Below are 25,289 nucleotides of genomic sequence, written 5' to 3' on the forward strand. Positions count from 1 at the left end.
GCTGTTAGAAAAAACGTGAAAGTGTTCTCAGCAATTATCTGTTTATTGCTGTGACAAGCAGATTTGTAATCACGGTTAACCAGTGAGAGACGGAAAGCTTTCCAGTTTCTTTCAGCCATTGAAGTTTTAGTGTATTTGGCAATGATAGGTGTTACAGTTGAAACACCTCAAGGTTATGAAGAGGCTGAAAGAGGATGTTGTGGAAAAGCGAGGTATGAAAATGCTCACTTGAGCCAGTTCTTGTTCTTTTCATTTTGAAGTGAAGAGGGTGGACTAAAATATCCTTCTGAAGAGATTTAAATGAAGAAATGGCCATGCAGGAACAAAATCTGGATTCATACAGTACTTGCAGCTTAATGCATATTATATCATGTGGTTTTTCACTGACCAAACATCTCACCACACTAAAAGCCTAACAAGCATAAATACCTGGGACTGTTATTTGCAATAATGTTCCCATCTTTCTTTGAATGGAATAGATTCAGACTAAATGCCCCATTTCAGTGAAAATTGAGTAAAGAAATGCTTCTGTTATTTGGCCTTTCTTGTCCAAACCAGCCTTGTTTTTCATGTTGTTTTCAGGTCTGTTCTTTGCATAATGTCCTGCAGTAAGCGTGGGCTGTGGAGCCGTCAGGGAACGGTGGTCCATTCTAAAACGCTGCCTTTTTCAGTCTCAAATGAGCAGTTTATATAAATAATATTCACATTGTTTAAAGAAATAACCTGATTACAATGAAGTGAACGATCAGATATCGTGAATAGTCTTTTCAGCATACTTCACATATGAACAATGGTTTCTTGCAGAATTCCAGGTTTACTGGGATGTCATGCATTTTTATCTTTTAACATCTGACAGGAAAATATGGAAATAGCCTCTCTCAGCTTTCATGTGTTTTTAAAAAATATTTATCCTGATGTGCTTTCTGTTTCCTATCCCAGTGTGCGGAGACATCCATGGGCAGTTCTTTGACCTGATGAAGCTGTTTGAAGTGGGAGGATCACCAGCATCCACGCGCTACCTTTTCCTGGGGGACTACGTTGACAGAGGGTATTTCAGTATTGAAGTGAGTATTTGTTTCTGTCCTCACGAGGGCCTAATCAACTGTGACACACTGTGTTTATTAATAGCTTACTCTGAGCAGAGATCAAACCAGGCTGCACATATTGCAAGTGGTAAGGGGCTTTTGTAATAACTTCAAATGGATCTGCATGGATAGCAAATGTCACGGTGTATCCGAGGGTTATATAGTGTAGACAGGGATTTTTAATATAAAGAATAATACGTATATTTAATCTGTGACTGCAGGTTGGAATTTACTTTTATTAATAAAATATATTGTAATGGAGTGTGCCTGTCCTCTGATGAATCCTCTGAAGCATTGTCATCTCTTGCAGAACGCCACAAAATGTCCCGCATGAATGTTTCTTTATAAGCAGAATATCTTGTACTCTGTGAAATTGACTTGACTTTATGCTTCATGTTTCCTGTGTCATTCAAAGATGACGAGCTAACCGATCCTCTTTGTGCTTCTCTGTTTCAGTGTGTGCTGTACTTGTGGGCCTTAAAGATCCTTTACCCCAAAACACTGTTTTTGCTGCGTGGGAATCATGAATGTAGACATTTAACAGAGTATTTCACATTTAAGCAGGAATGTAAGTAATGCTTTGGCACTTTCTTACCCTTTTTGATCTAAATTGAGTGCAAGCGAGGGAAGTGGAAGCGAGTTATTCTTTATTATGCATCCAGTTCGGCCTTCAACCTCAGACGCTCTCTTAATAAAAGCGCCTGCTGCGGGATTCACTCAGACTCCTGCCCTTTTCGATATTTACACAAGTCAGAAGTATTTCTGTTGGACTCAGATGGAGAAGGGAGAAAAAACCCACAAAAGAGCTGTGAAATTGTACCGTTTTTTTGTAAATGTTCGGGAAGTTTTCTGGCACTTTGGGGAGCCTTTCCGTCCCAGTCTAGCACACTGCCCCGATGTATGAGAACGGCGTTGTTTAACTTGGCATGCTCTCCTCTCCCTGCCCTGTTTCCCCCCATGACAGGTAGAATTAAGTATTCAGAGCGGATATATGACGCATGTATGGACGCCTTCGACTGCCTTCCCCTGGCTGCACTTATGAACCAGCAGTTCCTGTGTGTACACGGAGGGCTGTCTCCAGAAATCACAAATCTTGACGACATCAGGAAAGTATGTGTCATTTCATTACACTGCAGGTTTTGTGTGTTATTATAATGAAAGTATCCGTTAAAGGAATACTTTGACCGCAAAATGATAATTTCATTATTCATTTTTCACCCAAAATTACCTTTTAGTTCTAGTATTTCTTTTTTTTTACTAGGGAGCTTTTGGCATACAATAAGTAAAATATGTTATTTTGTTTATTTTGATTTATATTCTTGGTAAAACATGTTTGTATTTTAAACAAAGTACATGCGTGGGCAAACTAAGTCGCTAAATAAAATGTTTAAAAAAAACTAATTTTTCTTTGTTTGCTTCCACCATGGATAAGGAACCAGTACATGTAGATTAATGAATTTGAATTCCCCATGGAGGCATGTGAGAAAATAAAGTTTTCTTCAACAACTCTAGGTAACATGAGGTGATTAACTGATATGTTATACTCTGTGGGTGAAGCACCCCCTTAATGGCTTTTTAAATACTATTGAAACTTCCTGTCCGCCTCATATATTTTCTGCATTCATTAAAAGTTAATGAAGGAAAAAACTGTGCTAGATTTAACACGATGTGCCGTGAAAATAACAATCCTAGTTGCAGTGTACGATGTGATTCCCCCAGATGTGTCTCACTCTGATTAAAAAAATGTTCAAGAGTCCGATCCTGCTCTATCTAATTCAATCATTCCAAATGGGTTTTGTGGCTGCAATCAGAGGGCATGCATAATACAATGTGCTCTATTGAAGTGTCCATCACGGTGCCTGTCCAGTAATCCACTAGCTTTAGTTCAAGAAAGAGCTATCCTCATCTGAAAGCAAAGTCATTTACATTATGTTAACAAAAAAAGGCCTTCTAGGTACTGAGTTTGCACACTCCACGTGTCATTCTCCAGTGAAAGAGGCTGACAGGAGTCCTGACTTCTTCTTCCACAGCTAGACAGATTCAAAGAGCCCCCGGCATACGGACCGATGTGCGATCTGCTGTGGTCCGACCCCCTGGAGGACTTTGGGAACGAGAAGAGCCAAGAGCATTTCACACACAACACAGTGCGAGGCTGCTCCTACTTCTACAGGCGAGTACTCTGTCTTCTACAATTAGAGCGTTTTTATCACATTTCTGTGTTCTTGATTTTCTTCGGAAAAATTCACAAAGGATTCCAGCCAACAGCCGGTTAGATAACAGATTTTATTTATGCTGTATTGTATCAAAAAACAGCTGCGATCTTCTATCTTTATGTCTCCAACATGGCGTTTTATATCGGGCACTGTAATTCAAAACATATTATTTGTATATGAAAGATTACCTAAACTCTTCTTCTCATTACTTTGGCTATCTGTGGAACCCTCATTGCTGCAGACATTTTCAACACAGCTAATTATTTAAAAGACTGAAAATGTGAGCATGAAGACAAGAACGTAAGGCGATAAAGTACTTTAGTCATCGTAAACCAGACTGGAAAATAAAACCATCGTCTTGTCAAAGAGTTGATAAATCAAGAAACCTTGCTGCCAAATTTCCATCTTGCTTCTCTTTTCTTTTCTTACCTCTGCAACCGTGAGATGTTAGAACACAGAGTGTCCTGAAGTCTCCTCCTCATACTGACTCTTCTGTTTATGTAACCCACATTACCTTCAATTGAGCTGAGTAACTGAACAAGCAGAGGGAATGCTGGGAGCAGGCTGCTCACACTGTCACAAAATGTAATGAACTGGCACATTACCACGAGGCGCAGTCCTCTCAATGTGCGCTCATTACGGCCGAAACAGTTCTCACTTCACCTCAAGCAGACCGGCAGAGCACTCGGTACATTTCCTGAAGCTCCTCTGGATTATCCTTTTTAATAACAGGTGTTTCACAACCTTTAATAGTATTTTAATGTCCACACTTAAATGCTCCCAATTCTGCTGTGGATCTTTTGGTGAGACGTCATACTGCAGATCCACAATAGGCGCTTTATTTTCACTTTCCCCGAAGAGAAATGTTATGCAATGTGGCCTTTTTACCTCAAACGACTGATTAGTTTGTGTTTTACCTTCCTCCTGGTCAGCCCTTCTGACATTTTTTGCTCCAAATTCCTCTGCAGTCTTGTTTTCATCAGCGTCCCTCACTCCATCTGCCCCGGGGCACGGTCACTAATTGGCATCACACTGGCATTCAGGATTTACGAGCGTGTTTAAGCCAGACTGAGAGAGAGCCATTCCTCAACCCCCCCCCCCCTCCCCAAAAAGCATCAGCCTCTTTGTTGCTTCTGTCTTGCAGCAACCAATAATTTCCCCCTGCGCCGTAGGCACGCTCGTAACTCTTTTACAAACGCAACTCAGGCATGAAATTGCACATGTTTAGAATGTGGTTGCTTTTATTTTAGCCTCCACTCAGCAGCACACATGAATCAGCCTCAAGTGATTTCCCCTGCATCTTTTTTCATTATGCAAACTATCGATAAAATGAAAAGCTTATATTTTAAGGGAACACAAATAGTGCTACTTTGATTAAGTGACTTCTGGCACAACTGCTCATGTTGTCCAAGAAGCGAATTAACATCTGCGCCCTGTTGTCGGACAGATGGAAGACGCTCTAAACTCAGAAAAGCAAACTAGGCCAAAAAGTATCTTGTCTGCCGAATGGCTCCATATGGCATGTCTCTACATCTGCTGCAGGAAATCAAGTGAGAAATAAAACATTTATTCCTTATTTCTTCTCCTTTCCTCATCGCTCCCAGCAGATGTTTGTTGTGAGTGCATGTGTTCTCATGTCTACATGATCCAACATTGGTAATGAACCTTTCCATTTCAGTTTCCCATAATGGTTTTCACACTTAGAACAGTCTACCTCTGCAGCAAAGCATGGTATTTGACTATGTACTGTATACAAAAGCAGGCCAGTCAAATTAAGGGTCATTTGCTTATATAACTCTTTATTACAGGCGTGCCCCGAAGGACTTTACATTAGGTGCAATAAAGCTCCCTTAATAGTTCACTCTGTCGATCTAACTTCATCTAGCATCAGGAAACCCTCAGTGTTTATTGTGTAGATTTTAGAGACATAATAATGTCTAAAAAGCAATTTAAATCGCTGGTTTTATTGCAGAAGAAAACAAATCCCCCCAGTTCTTCCCCTGAGAGGTCGGAAGCCAAAATGTATAGTTTGCTTTTGATTGCTGCATGTGGGAGTTGCTCATTGTTGCGCTCTGATTTAGCAGGGGGCGTCGAGCTAGGATTACAGAACTTAATACAAAATCATAACTCTTTTTGAACAAACACAATTTTCTGCTTGATTGTCTGTTTCTTCATTTACATATGAAAAATGCAAGAAAGATACAATGTATAGGCAAGGAAAAGAGCCTGAAATCTCTCCAAGGGCTTAAAAGTGGCCATTAAGGCAGCATATTAAAGGAAATAGCTACAATAATGTAATATCCAAATTCTGCGTGTGTCCGTCAATCATTTTAGACATAGTTAAGCGCTCAGATAATGCGTAGCCTAAGTTCTACAACAAGAAATGCATCCATTATACACCAATCTGTTGCACAAATGATATTGCTAAAACAGTCTCACACATCTAAACATCGAGGAAGCAAAACACTTCATAATAAGTGCAAGTATACACAAACATCATCAGTAACAGATTAGGGGCATACACTCATGGGATATAGTTTCAACTAAGAAGGAAATGAACACAACTATGACCAAAACAAAAGAAGCGATAATCATAATAGCCATAATAGCATTAGTTGATAAATAGTCAGTCTATATATAGTTAGTTAGTATATAGTTAGTTCTACATATAGTTGGTTGGTCAGAAGAAGTGATTTGAGAGCTCTTTTAAACAGCTATGAAGAGGACTAAAACACAATGTAAAGGATGAGAATTCAATCTTTCAGAAGCCTTGGTAAAGTGACACATTGTAATGGAGGTCCCCTAGAATGTAATCCCTATTTCTGTCAAAGCTACACGGTGACTTTTATTTTTTTTCAGCTAGAAATCGTGAGATGAAAACGCAAAAACAACTAGAGTGTTAGCCCCCATTATTGTCGCTAAAGAAATCCTCCCACACTCACTAAGTGTTGCAGATGTAATGCAAAGGTGTCAGTCATTCATTTTGAGCTGTCACTCACTCATTACACAGCATCCCACCATCCAAAAGCCCTGGACCCGCTGAGGTTTTAATCACGTTTGTTCCCAGAAACTCCAAAAGAGCTATTGTGGTGATGCCGATTTAATCGTGACTTGTCTTCGGATCAGGAGATGTTACTTAATAAATGCCCTTGAATTTGACGAAACCTCTGAAACCATATTGCAGTTTGATATTTGGCAGAAAGATTTGAAGTCTCTCTGCTCGCAGACTGAAAAGATCAGCATGAGTATAAAATGTGCTTTCACACTCCCCAGTGATCGCCTTATTACTTGAAGAAACAGTCTGCTCAGGACGATGTGTCACTCTTGTCCTTTTTTGAGTTTTATTCTCAAGTAAAATCTGAGAAGCATCACACCTACTCCTCTTTCAGTATGAAGGCTTGGTTAAAAGCATATTATTGAAGATATGAGTCACCGTAGCTTTGCTGGCAATATCTTTTAAGATCTGTTTTACATTTCAAGTTTAAAATTGATACAAAGCCTTCACTAAGAGCCAGGCGTTCAAGGTAACAGCCACAGATGGTTTTAGAATACATTTAGCCTGAACCATGTGTTGGATATTTACTGTGTCTCTGAACACAATCCATAAAACCCATGACTTATTTAGTTATTTCTATTGATCTTTCTTCTTGATCTTGCTGGGATTTCTCTTGATGCATGAGTACACCTAAATGTTTCTCCCTTTTGTATTCTACAGCTACCCTGCAGTCTGTGACTTTCTACAACACAATAACTTATTATCCGTCATCCGGGCCCATGAAGCGCAGGATGCTGGGTGAGTTTGTATTCTGTCTGCTCCCATCACACCGTCAGTGAGTCAGAACAGGGTATTAAGCCAGAAGCTTCCCCGGTGCGCTGTGTGTTTGCTCGCACCTGTCTGGAGAGCCGCTTCACTGCAGTGTGAACTTTGAGAGAAGTCGACTTGATCCAATTCATTAAAATGTATCCAGCGTTAGGGGTTAGTCGGCCATATGGGATATGAAGAGAATGATTCATGAAAACCTTTTTAGTGAGTAAGGTTTAAAAAGTTTGATTGTGGAGTTATGTCACTCTATAGCCAGTTTTTAAAGAGGAGATATGGGAATTTTCAGGTTCGTTTTTCTGCCTCTCAAAAAGCTCTTTATTTCTCTCATACTGCCTGTCCTGCAGCACCTCTTTTCACCCTCTGTCTGAAACCAGAGCCCAGTCTGCTCTGATTGGTTAGTTGGCCGGCTCTGTTGTGATTGGTCGACAACGTAGAGATGCCTATCACATACGATGTTTGAGCACTAGCCAATAGAAGTGTGAATGTTACATTAGTGATTTCATTATGTTACACTCGCGCAAAACAATGAAGGCGTTTCCTTTCTCCCTCTGGATTGACATGCACAAAAACCTATACAACACACTATAGGAAATGGAAGAAAGCATAATAGGGCCCCCTTTAATATGAACTTGGGACATTATCTGCTGGATCAGGTCTAGATATGTTCATGATTGCAGTGCATATGTAAAACCATTACTATCAAAATCAACCACCACCAGGCTGCTCGTCTGTTATTCATCACGGTTCATCCTGGACATTTAATAAAGGCTCTTGTAAGCGGGCAGGATGGTGGACTTGTCGCTGATCTCCCTCTAAGCGAGGTTAAGGTTGTTTACAGTTGCCCTCCCAGAGCACTGGTCACATGGGACATGGTCTCAGGTGAGATTGCTGCCCCTAGACTAGGTTTTCTCTGCATCTTTTCTAAAATCCTTATAAATAGAAGGAAGGTGCGGTGCAGCAAACAAATCATCCAAGTCTGGACAGTTAACCTAAAGGCTCTGACCCATTCCAAATTCACAGCAGGGTGTATTTGGACACAGCAGGGCCGATCAGAGTTTGAATGCTGAGTTTAAGCGCATGTTTAACCTGTAACTCAGAGATTTACTCTCCTGAGGCGATGCCAAGCTGCCCCCCCTGGCTGATGCATCAAGAAAAACACACAACACAATGACATATTTGCTAATCATATCCCGAGGGTTGAGCACCAATGGGAATCCAGGAGTAAATGTTTAATGTTGGCTAATACTCACCTCTCCTCTTTACCAGATATCGCATGTACAGAAAGAGTCAGACCACTGGCTTCCCGTCCCTTATCACCATCTTCTCCGCACCCAACTACCTAGATGTGTACAACAACAAAGGTAAGGAGAAGGAGTCCATCAATCTTTTAGTGGTTCATAACATGAATACCACAGTGTCCCATCAACAAGTTGCCTCAGGCTACCATTCACACACAGGTTGGAGAATGCTGTTTGAGTGTGAAGAGAAGTGAGTTTTTAGAAATGCTTGATCCCTAAATCAGAATTTTTCATTTTCTTTATCGTAACACAAATCATATCACTAATGCAATATCAGTCAAAATTGCATTTAGCTATTTTTTCCAAATAGTGCAGCCTTTGTAAAGTTTATAAAAATGCTATACATCTCCACTTCAGATTACATTGTATCCTGTATGGTATTTAAAATGTCTCCACTTCAGTTTACATTGAAAAGGTTAAATTCTGCAGTGTTTACAGCTGTTGGACAACCATATCCTCATTTCCATTGTACACAACATTTGGGTCACTGTATTGTACTTGTTCAGTGATACATCTCGACACTGCTGCAGTGATTTTGGTCAGGTCAGTGCAGTGATGGAGCTGGGCAGAAGGAAATGGCCCGGTGCCGGTTGACTTGGCTCCTGGTGGCGTCCTCCGCTGTGCTTCGGTGCCCACGCAGCAAGATAGGCTTGCCTTTGTGCTGTGAGTCAGCACTTTTCCTCGGAGAACAGACAGTATATGCTTTGGCTGTGGGGGCATGTTTTGGATGGAGGGCGGTGGTGGGCAAACCACAGGAAATGGAAATGGGAGGGAAAGAGTGATGGTGATGGTGCACGCCGTGTTGCAATTGCTCTTGTGATAAAACGCTGTAACAGAGCTTTATACTGCAGTGCTGCTGTGAGTGCAGTGTGTTACCGTTCTGTTTCCTGCTGGCCCATTTGCAGGTGTGTTTCTTGAGCTGAGATTAGGTTGCATTAGTTTACTCTTTCCCCTGCGTGCATGCTTCCCTGTATAATAAGGAGAGTCAAGAAACAGTGTGGCAGTTTGCCCGTCTGGAATCTGGTGTATTATTAGGACCCCATTTGTTCCATGCCAACTAATCTTCCGAGGGCCCACAGTCAACACAAAACAAACAAACAAACAAAGTGATGTCAAGCGCTTTTTTACTTTTGGCAGCCAATTGCCTGGCAAATGATTTGCACCTCTCGAGCTCAATATGGAACAGTCGGAGTATCTGAAATGATTTGGCCTGCACACTGTTGCTGCAACTGGCTGACCTTCACTTGCCTCCCAGAGCAAGAGTGGTTATCAGAAAGAAAAAGATTACTCCGTGTTTGTTTTCAGAAGTGACTTCATTTACGCACACCGATACGTCTTACCTGGCAGGACTACATGTTCTTTATTCGTCCCATCCTTCACTGTCTGTCTGAAAACGAGACTCGCTTTTCTCTTGTCAGAAAGCAGCAAGATCTTTGGCTTAACAGACAAGCTGAGAAAAATACCAACTGTAAAGCAAATAAAATAAACATCCCTCTTGCCAAAGTATTTTATGTTAAATCCCCTCAAACTTCAACAAGTTGTGGTTATGTAATTACTCTTTTCCTAATTCACTTTATCAATCATCAGTTTGATGTATTTTCCACCCACAGTTGCACAATTCCCTGGAACAGCTTTGGCTATCAGTCCTGTTGATGCTCTTCTAATCAGTCATGTGGGTGGGGTTCACTGGTGGAAGCAGAGCTCTGTAATGAATTGGTCTGCTCTTAGCTTCATGCCGGGGCCGGGAGCCCACTGAGCATGTCCCGTGATTGATGGCCAATCGAGTTGCAACATAAATCTTAAAGAGGAGGGAGGAGGCATCAGCAGGCTCCCATCAATATAGCGCTGGGAGTTGGCCAGATTAACCAATGAGACCTGAGGGGGGGTGTCAGAGTGGAGGAGGCGCAGGATATGTACGAGCCACCCCAGACAGGCAGACGTAAATTGAACTTGTCGCTGAGTCAGGATGATCAACACATGACTGATGCTCAGGGCTGTATAAAGAGAAAGGGTTGCCAAATATCCCTCCTTTCTTATCAAACTGTTGGATTTGCATTAAGGGTCAGGGGCTGACCGGCTGTCCGTCACAGCTGCACCCCCGCTCACTGCCCCTCCTGAGCCGTTAAATGAAAACACAGCGGCAGTGATTTAGTAGTTTTTACTGTTTAAGTCCTGAAGTGACTGCAGTGTGGAGAGAAGGCTTGAGAGGGGCGGGGGGGGGGCGGTGGAGCTGGCAGTCGCACACTTTGGAGATTACTTGCAATTTTGTATTAATGGAATGTTTTCTGCTGCATCATTACCGTCTGGACACAAAAAACCAACAACTGAATCCTAATGGTTATAGTGCTTACAGTGGACAGGATAAAAGCTGAAATACAGGGCTGCTAATATTTTTATTACAACCCACAGACAATAAAGGATTGGTTGGGTTGGATCCATCTCACACCTGTTAACCCTTTCTAGGCCTGTCCGGATCAGAAGGAGCCGCTTATCATGTAGTGAGAATAGCTAGTCCACCTTAAGGAACAGTCAACTTGAGTTAGCTTCGGGTGGAGTTGTCGCTAGCTTCAGGGCTAACCTTTTAACTTTTAATCAGGAGGGTGGGGCATTTTAAAAGAAGATAAATGTGTTGCTGCAAAGACAAGGGGTCCAGACATCACTGGACCTTTTGTCTCTTTCCTGCCTGTGGTCATGTGTTGATCTGTAGGTAGTCGAGATAATCAGGGTGTTTTGATGAGAAATGGAGTGGTATGATTGGCTCCTGGCCCTGCCACTGGAATAAATATCAGGATGTGAGAGCGGGCCGTGATGACGCCAGCGCAGCGTGGAATTCAGTTTTCCCCCTCGTCACGAGTGCCAGCCAGAAGAGTGTCCCATGCTGCAGATGCCTTTCCATCTGTTATCACTGGGCTTCCCTTCAATTTCCTGTAAACAAGGTTCAGTTACCAAACTTTTCAGGCTGCTTCAAATAAGAGAAATGTTGTTGTTTCTTACCAACTGGGATTTTAACCCCATTAGGTTTTTATTCATTGTCACTCCGATTGAGGTTATTCATTTGAAACATTGTTGCCATTATTACCTTTTTATGTAGGAAAACCCATTAGGGGTTGGAATACGATATGAAAAACTATTGTCTGGATAATTAATTAGGACCATTAAAAGCTCCACAGTCTCTCAAATAATTAGCCATCCTTTGATTTACAAAACATAACAAGGAGGAAGAGGACCATGAGCTCCGGAAAAAGCCATTTTGACGACCTTGAATTCAGATTTGTTTTCAACCCACCTTGATTTTCTTGTAAAAAAAAAACTTTTAAATATCTCTTGAATTAAAAGCTTCCTTCATCCATTGATTAAAGGCGTGAAAGTCTATTCAAAGCTGTGAATAAAGCCAATAAGTAGACCACCAGTAACTATTATTTTGACTCTAGAACCAAAATAATTCAATTCGAATAACAACCTGTTATCATAGTATTTGTCCCAACTCTTTCCCTGTGTGCACATTGGAGCTGCAGTGTCCCATGGTACTGCAAATGCTCTCATTGATCTCTTAACTGGAAATGAATTGTACAACTGAACTACATTCAGTCCCTACCATCCCCTCATCAAATGTAAGTAGAGCACTGAGTGTAATGGAGCAATGAGGTCTAAAGGGCCGGCCTGGAATACTAATCCAGAGGAACCTGATACCCAGGCCTCAGACAGATCTGCAGTCAGCAGGAAGCGTCAGGGCAGGACGCGGGGAATCTCCCCCTCCTCTCAAAGCAGATTTAACAGCTGTTACCGGGGAAACCGACTCAAGGCACTCCCTCATGAATAATGAATGAGCAGGCGTTGCCTCACAGTATCTGTGTTACCGTGGCAGCAGGCCTGGCCTCAGCTACCCTGAACACAACACAGGAGCAGCAGAGACACCTAGTGGCCGCCATGATGTGTCATCAGAAAGTAACACCAGTGGTGGAATGTAATAAAGTACTCTTTTGAACGTTTAAGTAAAATGCACAACTCTTTTTACTTGTAACAGAGTATCTTTACAAGTTAGCATGCTACCTGTACTTGAGTAATACATCCGAGTACTTCTGCCCTCCTGCTGCAAGAAATATCATTTTGCATATTATAGTGACTACAGCATGTTTTGATAATAGGGATGCAGCAATGTGATGCTTTTGTTACTTCAATCTGCATGTTGGCCCTAAAACATTGCATCTAGAGCTGGACCAACATGTTTTGTTTATTCGGGTGTGTGTTCCTTTAAAGGGAATCCGGTGTGAAGGAGGTACGACGGGGGAGCTGACCTTCTCCCCCGCTCTGCTTTTTTCCCTCCAGGCTTCCATCGCTGCTTTCAATCAAGTGCCTGGACCAATGTTTATGCAGAATGTGATGTTTATGCAACGCCTGCCCACGCGTACGACTGCTTTCATGCACGCCAACACACACGCACAAACACCCACTGCCTCGTCTGAGGGGAGTGTGTCAGAGAAATACAACGCTGATCTTACTGGACTTGATAATAGCATTAGAAAAATACATAGTTTATGGATGTTTAGTGGATAGTCACTTAGTCAATTTAAGAGCTTTTCTTTAAGAGTAATTTTGAGGCATGTGTACTTTACCTGAGTATTATACTAAATATTGTAATCTTAACTGTAAAACAAAAATCTAATAATCAATCATGTAATTAGATTAAGGTAAAAACTTCCCTTGGTGAAATACACAAGATACACAGCAGTAGGACTATATGTTGTAAACAATTAAATAAGGAAATAATTTCAAATAACTACTGCAAGCTGAAACATTAAGGGGATAAACTCGGTTATACATCAATAATTATAATTCACTAATATCACGCATATGGTCCTGAAATTGGCCGTTGTGCAGAATGAGTACCGTACTTTTACTTTAATGACACTTTGAATGCTGGACATTGTGACAGTATTTCTACACTGTTGTATTACTACTTTTCCTTTAGTGGAAGTATTAGATGTTCACCTGTAGGAGATGTATATTGGAGGGTGTGTGTGAGATATAAAAACATGGCTGCAGGGGAATATAATACTTTGCAGTACCACAGGGACCACTTTGATTGCATAGTTACTGCACTATATGCATTAGCATGCCTCATTGATTCCACACACACACACACACACACACACACACACACACACACACACACACACACACACACACACACACACACACTGACGCACTGAGGCAAACCCCAGCCGAGCCGAGGATGTTTTCTGACCCCATTCGTGTGTCGAGCGAGGTTCTAGCTGCTCGGGATGCCAGGTTTGATGACTTGCTATTCCCGAGCGGAGAGGGGCCGAGGCGGGAAAGTCCCCCGTGTTGACCCAGCCGCGGTGTCCGCTTTCCCCAGAACTGGGCCAGCAGACAGTCCTCTATATGCAGCAGGGATATATTTATATCGGGGGACTCATGTGTTTCTCAACGCCCATGTTAACACCGTGCTTTAATCATGGGAGAGGTCACGCAGGGCACACCAGGGTCCGTGTTGGGGCGAGACACAGGGACCATGTGATTCTGATAGGGTGACGGTTAAATAAACTGATAATACTGCACAAAGACAAAGACTTGATATGCATACTGTCAGCAGGCTGAAATGAATCGCACAGATAATGTTTTTTTGACTGTGAGCTCCAACCTAACAACACCCACTCTCCACTGTTACATCATTAATATAACTGCTTGAATAATTAAAGCCCACTATTTGTAGATGTTTTTAATGATTGTAGCATTATTTAATTGTTCTAATGGGATTCTTTTTAGTTTGTACATTCCTGCCCAAGTCTTTATTTTGAAACAGTGACATATTTCCTAATTTAAAGCACCTTTCATCTATGTTTTTCTTGTAAGTGGTTTCTTTTTTATATTCATGTTTCTTGTTTATGCACCAACACACCAAAGCTAATTCCCTTTACTTGGCAATTAACATGATTCAGAATAAAAATAACTCACATTAAAACAAGATCATATGTTTTAAAGGAGTGGTTTTAAATGTCATGAACTATACTTAATGAGAATGAAATGAAAAGATGAACGATCTTCTCTTCTAACTCGGCAAGAATGGATATTTCCAAAAAGCTATCTTAATTATATCAATACTTAATTATGTTGCAGCACATAGGTTTTGACATATATATATTTGTAGCACCATAAGAAGGAACACATTACTAGGGGTAAGCGGTTGCATGTCACAGCTCCATGTCACATTGGAAAGTGATCATCATATATTGTCTCTAGGATCATTAGCATAGCCTGTGTGCCGCCTGTGGCTCCTCTCTCCATCTCTTGAAATTGACACTTTTTTGTTAACTAATGAAAGGTGCTCGGCCTGTAGAGCCTAAACGCTGAGCCATGTGTTTCTGTGATGTTATCCATGCATCCAATCCTGTGAATGACAGACATGCATCAGCAACTGGGGGCCGCAATCGATACGAGAGGAAATGTTCCCGAGCGAGCGAAAGGGGATTGATTTTCGTTTTTTTTTTGTTTACCCTGATTCCTTTCATTTTGATGCTGCTGCAGTTTTTAACCCTCAATTTACAATTTTAGTTTATAATTCTGCATAGGAAATGAGAGAGGGAGAGATTGACACACGCTGATGGCAATACATCACCTGAAAATGTCCCAGTAGGTACTTTTATATCGTATCCTTTTATTCACTGTCATCACCCAGAGGTTGACTGACAGCGTCTGAAAGATTGAGTTTCCTCCAGGCTTCAGGCCAGTCTGGATGTTGATGACAGCGTTTTGGCCACTTTTCACTTTTCTCAATTGTTTTTGAGCCAAACGGAGCTGTGTATCAAATTGTGATTTTGTTTTTCTACACAGCACCTGCAGCTAATGAATCATTAACCAGAGGAGGTAAACGGCAGAAACTGCCAAGAACTTTTCACGTTCTAAAACACAAAAAGTGTTAATAGTTTTATTAAATATTACAGATGAAATGTTAAGTCCAAAAGATTGCAACTTTTTAGATAGTCTTTTCATTATTTCAGTCCTTTTTCAAGCAAAAGCAGATTTCCAGCATCTCAATCAAGAGGACTCCCTGCTTTTCTTTGATATATGTTTTCTGGTAAAATGTATAGTTTGAACGTGACCGTGCTTTTCTTTTGAACAACAAAAATAAATTTTTGATGTTTTTTTATATAGTTATGATGGGCTTTTTTTTAACTTTTCATAGACTAAACAATGATTTATTATCGTAAAAATTATCAGCAGAATAATCGATAATGAAAATACGTTTTTTTTAATAATCAAAAAAGACAATACTTGCCCAGTTCATGAAACATGGCGGAAGTGTGTAGCATTGGCCAGGGAAGAACACATTACATAACGGGGGACACGTTGCAAATACATTATTTTACGCTATTCGAAACAATCTTGGTGGAGCTGTGTGATCCCCGAGTACCTTTCGAGTTAAAGTAGTAAACAACTATTTTTCTTCTTCTGTGTCAAAATCTGCTTACAAAACAATCCATCCAACCCTTGTTTGGATATTACCGTTTCATAATGGTCTGGTGATATTTCCGACCACTTCCCCTTGTTTCTTGGTTCTTTAGTCTGAATACTTTGTGGGTACCTCTCTCTAGCTAGTGACATGCTGCAGCGACAGACAGATATGAACCTCGGTGTGTGAAGCATCTGAGACCACAAAGTGTTTTTTGAGTGGTGGTTAGAAACATGATGGAAGCTGTTAATGGACCTTAACCTCAATCAGATCTGATGCTTTCTCTCTCTGTTGAGTATTGATTTCAGATGAGTCTGTGACTTGAGAAGAAGAAAAGAGAGATGTCATGAATTTCAACACGTAATGTTAGTAGTTTATTTTAGTTGATATCGGTTTGTTATTCATCGTGTGAGTCCAGTGACAGTAGAAAATGATATAACCGCACAGATTTGGACACATTTTAACACCTTCTTCGTCTTCTCTCCTCTCCAGCGGCGGTGCTGAAGTACGAGAACAACGTGATGAACATCCGACAGTTCAACTGTTCCCCCCACCCCTACTGGCTGCCCAACTTCATGGACGTCTTCACCTGGTCCCTGCCCTTCGTCGGGGAGAAGGGTAAGCACGCACGCACGCACGCACGCACGCACGCACGCACGCACGCACGCACGCAGGCAGGCAGGCAGGCAGGCAGGCAGGCAGGCAGGCAGGCAGGCAGGCAGGCAGGCAGGCAGGCAGGCACGCACACACACTCATAACACTATTAAAGGCAGTATACAGCACTAATCAGCAACTAGGCATTTCAAAGTGCTTGAAAACAGAAAAACACGTAAGATTAATGATCAATAACAGCACCACCATTATTTAACAGTGAGTGTTAGAAACATCATGCATTTATTCAACTCTTTCTTGAAATTAAAAACGCATTTAAATAAACTATGACATTTATTTGATCTACTTTCAAAATTAACAGTTGACTTCTTGAACTTAAAAAACATTTAAAAGAATGTTAATATTTATTTTCTCTAATTTCAAGACAGTTTGAAGCCAAAATTGTAGTCAAAGTTTAAATGAGATGAAACACCCAGCCGTACTTACTACACGTGATTTATGAGTCAGTAAGTTGCAAAGGTAAATCGGCAGTTAGTGCAAGTCATTGAAAGTTTGAAATAGGCTAAACATGAGCAGACCTTTACATTCCCTCTCTGCCCTGGAGGTTGTTTCCAGGCATTTGGTTTTTACGGCACCCCCCCCGTTCATGCCTGTGACACATCTGTGAATCACAAAACCATGAGTCACTGCAAGAAGCTTATTTTGGGTGTGACCCTTCCTCAAAGGGCTTCTTTCAGCAATGTGAAGGTCACTGATGGACATTACTCACTGTGTTTGTGGAGCAGAGGTTGCGCTAGACTTTTTTCGCTATCCGTCATTTTTACGGACAGGATCGTAAAATGTCAGTCAAAATCCAGAATTACACGTCAGCCAGTGGCGGCCGGCCCATAGGGGCGCTAGGGGCGCCGCCCCCCCGCTTCCCACATGTTTGATTGTCATTAAAAATTAAAAATAAATCAAAAAAATATATTTCCAAAAAATATATTTTTTTTATTTTTAAAGAACAAGGTAAATATTATATAGTTGGTATCAGTAAAATGTATAATCTACAACTTTAAAAATAAAAAAAATATATTTTTTGGAAATATATTTTTTTGATTTANCTGTGTGCCTTGGCAGTCTCAGTAAGTTTGTGCACAGATGGAAGGCTGACAGGCAGGTAGGCCATCCAGTTATTTTAGCCGGCCCATATTTTTTATGGATTTTTTGTCAAAGCACTTTGACTCAACGCAACTCCACTATACCCGCGGTCAGAGAGCGGAGATGTGTCCCCTGCGTGATGTAATATGACGCGTTTGACGTATGACCTTAAAAAAAAGCCGTTTTTAAGAGCAGAGCTCAAAATTGCTCCTTTCCCTCTGAATTCCTGCCCTTATGTCTCGTAAAACATATCAAGTCCTGCATTCACTTTTTTAAGTGTAATTTTCAAGCAAGTTTAAGCATAAATGTAGAAAAAATAAAAACCTGCAAGATGCTCTTTAAGAGTATTCCATGGAATATAACAGAAAGTGTATCTCGAGCCGGTTTCTCAAACTTACCCCACCTTTAAATCAATTACCTCAAATACATTTTTTAAGTAGGTGCTGGATTTGAGTCAGAAATAGACAACAAAAGGCACTTCTGCCGGTTGAAAGTGCTGTCTTTGCCTGACTTTTTTGACAAATTGCATTTATAAACATCGAACCCTGTCAAACACGGTGAGCCATGAGGATCCATGTAATAAAGCATAGATCTTGTACTTATCAACACCCTGTTCTGCTGCCTAGTTTACATACTTGTCTTCTACGAACAGTCCAATGTGTTCTGCAAACGTAATGCCAATATTTAATATGATTATTTAGTACACAACATGCTACTTGGTCTTTTAAGTACTGTGGGCCTAATGGTGATTTAAGTAGCTACTGTATTAAGCGAGTTAGCTCGGCATGCTAATGTTTGCAGAAGGACTGAAACACAATACAGCGCTTTGATATCCACAAAATTCATTTCTTGGACGTTCTATGTCGCTGAATTAACTCATGCTGATACACATTTTTGTCACCTCGGACTGTTCTAATTTTCCATGACTTATCCAGTGTTACTGTCCTCACATTTCATATCCAGCCTGAACCATAAATGTGTCATTTTGTACTTATTTTTGATAATTTATTTGAACTTTTTATGTGAGCACAACAAGAGCAAACAGGATTGACTTGTAGAAAATGTCGAATGATAACTTTCTTATATTGCAGTATTGCAGAATCAAAATATTGCAATGTCAGTTTTTCCAATATCTTGCAGCCCTGTATGCAGCTCACATGAAATCAAACACTCATTGTTTAATGCATTCTTTACACTTTTCATGCTGTTATTGGTTTACTGACTGCTATAAAAGACCGCATTTCCGAACTGTTTACATGGAGTATTGTTCTCTCCTCCATACCCTCCTCCGCTCCATCATGTGGAATCCAAAGCTTGACAGACTTGCTGTGCTACAGTTGCTAAGCTTTGACAATCACCTTTGTGTGGATGCACGGAAAGGGATGCATTATTGTCTGATTGGTAGAGAGAGAATGAATGAATCAGTGTGTGTAATTGTTCCACTTAGGCTTTGAGCCAACTAGCTAATTGTAAATCCAAACCATACCCTGCATTAAGTTAGGTTAGGCTCCTTTCACACACAAACGCACCCTTTAAAAGCAGCTGCTTCTCCTGTGACTTCACCATCACTATGGTAACCGCCACAGCAACAAGTTATCTCAGTGACTTTTCTGTTGTTTTGTTTGTTTTGTGGAATAGCTTCCTGCTGATTATCTCCACAGCAGATTGAGGCTGTGTAAACGTTAGCAATAAGACAGACTGTTCCTCGTCTGTGGTTCTGATTTACCACCCTATTACATTTTATTAGAATTCAAAGTAATTGCTTCAGAAGATTCTCCCCCTTGATGGAAATCGGATTTTGGGCAGAGTGGTATCTCCCTCGTCGTACAGAGGAGACTAATTGGGGTTTCAATTAGGGCTCTGTCGCACCAGACGCCTTCTCCTCTCCCTCTAATTAAAACTTCCAACCGGGTAATTATTAGAGGAGATGGATGGGCGTGGGGGGGGAAGAGGCACATACAAGATGGAGGGGGAGGCAGGGAATGACAGGAGGTGGATATGGATTGATGTAGAAATGGGTATTTTTCTTTCAGTTAACATTGTCCCGTACTTTATATAATGTGCTGGAAGTGCCATGTCTGCAAAAAAATAAAAAAAAAAAGTGATTGTCAGATAAAGGGACAATATTTGAAAAGGATATGAGGAATGGAGGTGATATATAAGAATGTGGATAAAATAGAAAATGGTAGGAGGGAGATAAAGGGACCAAGATGGACGTGTGAGGGTTCTGATTAAGGAAACGATGGAGGGGGAGGAGGGGAGGAAGGCCATTAAAGAGAGGGAGGGAGGCTCAGATCTCAAAGGAAGGGCGATGGGGGTAGAAGAGGACACAGAGGAGAAAGATCAGACTCTAATGATCCGTCTGCAGGCTGCACCACGTGTGTGTGTGCGTGTGCGTGTGTGTGTGTGCGCATGGATCAGTGTGTAGGTGGGTAACCATGGCAATAAGTGAGTGTAGCTTGTTAGACGTGGTCCATCAAGTAGTTCACAGCAGGTGGCTGTCTGTGTCCACACACACACACACACACGCACGCACGCACGCACGCACACACAAATACACGCACACACATCAGTCCGCGATGTGGCACACGGCAGCTACAGGTAGAAGAACAAAGGAACAGATTGGACCACACACTCTTTCTCATAAATGTTGTATGTGACGGGACTACGGATGGAAATGAGCTCAAAGCTAAAATCCGTCTCATTTACATTTGAAAGCATTATTTTTAAAATGTTCATTAATGTGCATTGTCCCGGTTCAAATAAACGATTAAATGAAATGAAATCTCAGTACACTGAGCGCAGTGAGAGAGGAGAATGTGTGTGTGTGTGTGTGTGTGTGTGTGTGTGTGTGTGTGTGTGTGTGTGTGTTCGTTACCGAAAGACAGCATTGCCCAGTCTCCCCTAATCCCCTCTGTCAATGCAGGACGGGGCAACTGAGCCGGAACAGGAGTGTTTGTGTGTTTGTGTGCAGTTTCCATTCGTCAGCAAATTAAATTAAACTAGTGGGATCAATAAAAGAAGACATTTAGGGAAAACCTATGGAATTAAGTTGTGTATTGTGTTTTTCAATGTTTAGTTATACTGCCCAATATCACACAGTTAGTGGGGGGAAAATGTAAGAAACCTCGGGGAGAGCAACAGAGGAGGGACAGACGGTCGGACGTGCAATAGATGTTGTGTGTAAATTAAAGACAATACATTTACAACATAGTTAGTCCAAATGCTTGAAAGATGCAGGAGGAAGAGTCCTCTGGGTGTCAGACCCAGAGTATTGTCTTTGTTGAGATGCATGGGTCCACTTCACAATGACGGAATAGCAGAGCGAAGTGCATGTGCTAGAATGAAAATTACAGGTTTTACAACATAATACAATGATAGTATCTACAGTATGAATAGGCCCATATTACTGCGGGTCCAACATAAGCATTAGCTGGCAGTACAAAATACATGCTAACCTTGATTTAAACATTGTTGCATGACTATGACATGACATGACCATTCATTGAAACTGAAATAAATAATCACATCACATTATTCTAGCTGGAGAGTCTATTTATTGTTTTTGTCCACACTGCCCACTCCAGTTGACACAAAGCCGGCAGAAGAAGTCACATGATGCAGCAGCAGTGGGTGGACTAGTTATTTGCTCTGAGCTGCCCTTATCAGACGAGATCAGACCAGCTTTGTTATTCGATTCAACTTGACAGTGGAAACAAATGAGAAATAGCAGCTGTGTTTCTTTACAGCCAGTTACAAGTCTCTCAAAATGAGGTTTCTTCTCCTTTTCTTACAGTCACACCCACCATCCAAGGCTCTTACTAATAACTTCTTCTAGCTGAGTTTTTATGTAACCATGAATCCTCAAAACAGACCTGAGTCAGCAATGAACGCTTGCTAGAGAGTATTGTTAAAACACAGTATGAAGCCAATGCCCAACTGTGTGTATCACTGTGTGTAACTGAGCGCTACAAGTGCAATTAAGATGCTCTTATAAGCCCTCATACACTCATACACTATCACAGATTGCTTTCACAGCGCTCTTTAGATTCCTCAGGTGAATTCATTTAATGGCACACTGCACCGAAGATGCAATGAACCCGTGCTGAGAAAACCTCGGTAACAGCGTATTCATAACAAATAACTTGATTTCTTTACTCGTCAGAGGACACATCTCTACAGCAAATACAGATACAGAAGGGTGAACTAATATCAAATAGTTTGACCTTTTGCACCATTCAAATAATGTGAGGAAACATCTTCTAATAAGAAACAACACAGCTAAATCAAATCAAATCAAGTTTTATTTATATTGCACATTTAAAAGAGATTTTTGGTCGAGCCAAAGTGCTGTACATGCAATAAAAACACTTTACTACAATCACAATAAAAGACACTAATTTACAACAGAGATATAAAAAACAAAAACACAGCGAATAGTCAGGTGTCCTGCTCCGCTCTGACTAGAAGGCCAGAGAGAAGAAGAAGTGGGTTTTTAGTGATGATTTAAAAACCCCTAGGGTCTGGGCCGACCTCACATGGAGGGGCAGAGTGTTCCAGAGCCTGGGGCCAGCTGCTGCGAAGGCTCGGTGCCCTCTGGTTTGGAGCCTGGTCTTGGGCACTACCAGCAGCAGCTGGTCAGCCGACCTTAAAGCTCTGGCGGGGGTGTAGCGATGGAGGAGTTTGGCTGTATAGGCCGGAGCCAGCCCATTTAGGGCTTTGAAAAAAACAAATATTTTAAAATCAATTCTGAACCGAATTGGAAGCCAGTGCAGCGAGGCCAGAATTGGGGTGATGTGGTCACGCTTTTTGTGGCCAGTCAGAAGACGTGCAGCTGCGTTTTGGACTAGCTGCAGGCGTCTAATTGAGGCCTGGTCCATACCCACATACAGAGCATTGCAGTAATCCAGCCTTGAGGTAACAAAGGCATTAATAACCCTTTCTAGGTCTTTAAAAGATAAAAACGACTTGGTCTTGGCCAATAGTCTTATTTAAAAAAAGCAGGATTTGACGACGGTGCTGACCTGCTTGTCGAATTTAAAAGTGCTAGTGAAGCTAGTGGGAAACCAATGGATATTTAGCAGGAACAATGGAAATGATACAGAGTCTTTCAGAGGATGGATCATACCCAAGTAGAACCCCTATTTTCAAAATGACAATACTGCAAAGTCTTAATAACTTAATAACTTTAGTGGTTTTTGGACTGAAAGCTTCTGCCATCAAGAACTAATTGGATATTAAGGGACCAATTTTGTTGAAATGTGCCAATGATAATTAAGTTGTTAGAATAATATGAACTAATATATTATATTCTGTTATGTAGCCTGATGAATAGCTTGCTTTTGTACTCAATATAAGAAGGTGGTCTCAAAATATAAGAACATCTCAACCTTGCAAAATAAGCATCATATATATCTACATTTATTCAACATTTGTTATATTTTCCCTTACTTTGTGTTGTATTTGCACGTGTATGTCTATCCTGTGTTTTGCCACTACTGTACTAATAATAACGAACGTGGAGAAACTTTCTGAAGACCTTCTCATGATTGTTTTTTCAACTCTTAAGTCTAAGCTAAATGATAAACTGCAGACAAAGCAGTAAGGGTTCAGTTTTCTCTCACACGACTTTAACAATGTATTGATTTAAGAGTGACAACGAAGGAGAATTATATGCAAACATGTCTTCAGGGCAGAACAATAAGTCGATTTTTCACTTTGCTACCGAGCATAACTTCGAGCCTCCCATATATTCCAGCTCTGGCTCTCGATATGACTGATTTGGGATGCCTTACACAATAAACACAGTAGTTTGTCACAGTGTGAGGTGTTATATGAGGGCTCAAAGGGTTAGATGACTGTGCTGAGTAAAGTAATTACCTCTCAGAGAGGAGTATGTGGTCTGACAGTGTTTGTAATTGTAGCTCCTGGGACTTTTTGCTTGTGTGTGCATCAGTGTGCTTTAATGGCTGCTTTATAGTGAGTTGCCAGCAAGTAACAAAAGCTCAGTTTCACCCTCTGTATATCTGCCACTTAAGAGGTAGTGAAGCCTACATCTTTTGAGTGTTTGCATGAGACAGCCATATGTTTTAATCTGCAAGTGCTGAGCTTTTTGTTCTATGCAAGTAAGTGGTGCACTATGGGTAATGTATGATATGTCTTATCCATGTGCTAAGGCGCGTTCACACCAAGTACTTTTCCCACAAAGGTTCCTGAGAACTACGATTTAGTTGCGTTCACACCAAAAAGTCCCAGGAACTAAATTAGTTCTAGAGAACCTTTTTTACCCCCTTTTCAGTCCCTGCTAGAGAGCAGGGACTTTCGTGGGAGAAAAAGGTTCCTGTGTCTGATTGGCTGGGCGGAATGCAAACCACGCCCCGTCAAACTCCCAAAAACTTTTGTGAAGCCGCCATTTTATTATTCTCGCATTAGCATTATTAGCATTAGCATTAGCCCAGCGCAGAAACGCAGAGAGACTAACTTATGACAACACAAAATAAAACATGGGAGTGGTGGAGATGAGGAGGTGTCGGCGTTTGGCCGTTCTCGGAAGGCTTCAGTAGAAGCTGCTGGGAGTCCCAGCAGCTTCTACTGAAGCCAGTCCCCAACTCCGGGGACTTCCGGCCGGGGATTTGGGGCGGCACTATACGCCGTGAAGTTGTTTGCGGCCTGCCAGTAAATCCAAAGCAGAAGAAGAAGAAGTGACGTCAGCGGCTTCATTTGCCTAATCCACCCCCAGGAACTAATTTCCGGTGTGAACGCGATCTGTACTTAGTTCATGAGAACTAAAGAGTTCTCAGGAACCTTGGTGGGAAAAGTACTTGGTGTGAACGTGCCTCTAGTGACTGTGACTGAAGGGTTGTACTAGCCATGTCTCTTAAAAGCAACACACCTCTTGGATAGATCATGAAATAGCTATGTTAGGGTTAGGGTTACATAAGCTACGTACGTTAGGTAAACCATGACTTTTGATTTTACGGCGGACACACAACTTGGTGTTCTGGGTGAATGTCACATGTTTGTTTGAGACTTCTGTCCACTAGTGATGGGAATTACGACTCTTTTTTTAAGTGGCGGTGGAGATTATTTGTTGACCCTGCTTCAAATGATATTTTGGCTTTTTGACAAATGTTGCACTCCGCTTGATCATTGCCTAGGTTTTTGTTGAAGTGCATCCAAATGCTGCTGAGTTTGGCTAATTTTTTCACCCGAAAAACACGTCGTCTACCCGTACCACTGAAGAACGTTAAAAAGTAACATCACTACTGTCCGGTGGTGTAGTGGGGATTTTTTTACTGGGTGGACGGGGTGGTGGGTGGACGGGGGCTTGGGGGACCTCTGTGTCGCCTGTCAGCGCAATTTACATGATGCCGTTTAGACAATATAATAATAAAGGGCGGTGCCGGCTGTCAGCGAACCGATCCGGCCTTTCTGCGCGACTATCACTCAAATGCGGGACATATAGTCTTAATGTGTGGGACGCGGGACAAATAATAAAAATGCTGTGTGTGCGGTCCCACACAGTGCGGGACACCTGGTCACCCTACAAACACACACGGTGCTGCCCCTCACACACACACGCTTCAAATCAAGTTGCATAAATGCTTGAGCTACGTTTTTATTATAATTACTGTGAAATCTGCCTAT

The 25,289-nt window shown here is 41.5% G+C and overlaps 1 protein-coding gene across 1 annotated transcript in view; it reads left to right on the top strand.

The window, feature by feature from the left end:
* The first annotated feature begins 914 nt into the window (after window positions 1–914).
* The window catches only part of LOC104966544 (serine/threonine-protein phosphatase 2B catalytic subunit alpha isoform), a 57,023-nt gene continuing 32,648 nt past the window's right edge, over window positions 915–25,289 (top strand). The window contains exons 1-7 of the mRNA XM_010795727.1: window positions 915–1,064; window positions 1,542–1,653; window positions 2,050–2,195; window positions 3,116–3,255; window positions 7,014–7,091; window positions 8,388–8,482; window positions 16,383–16,508. Coding sequence (XP_010794029.1) covers window positions 915–1,064; window positions 1,542–1,653; window positions 2,050–2,195; window positions 3,116–3,255; window positions 7,014–7,091; window positions 8,388–8,482; window positions 16,383–16,508 — 847 coding nt within the window. The remainder of the gene's footprint in view (window positions 1,065–1,541; window positions 1,654–2,049; window positions 2,196–3,115; window positions 3,256–7,013; window positions 7,092–8,387; window positions 8,483–16,382; window positions 16,509–25,289) is intronic.

The sequence above is a fragment of the Notothenia coriiceps genome, unplaced genomic scaffold (assembly GCF_000735185.1).
Source record: "Notothenia coriiceps isolate Sejong01 unplaced genomic scaffold, NC01 NC01_scaffold00037246, whole genome shotgun sequence".
Classification (NCBI taxonomy): domain Eukaryota; kingdom Metazoa; phylum Chordata; class Actinopteri; order Perciformes; family Nototheniidae; genus Notothenia; species Notothenia coriiceps.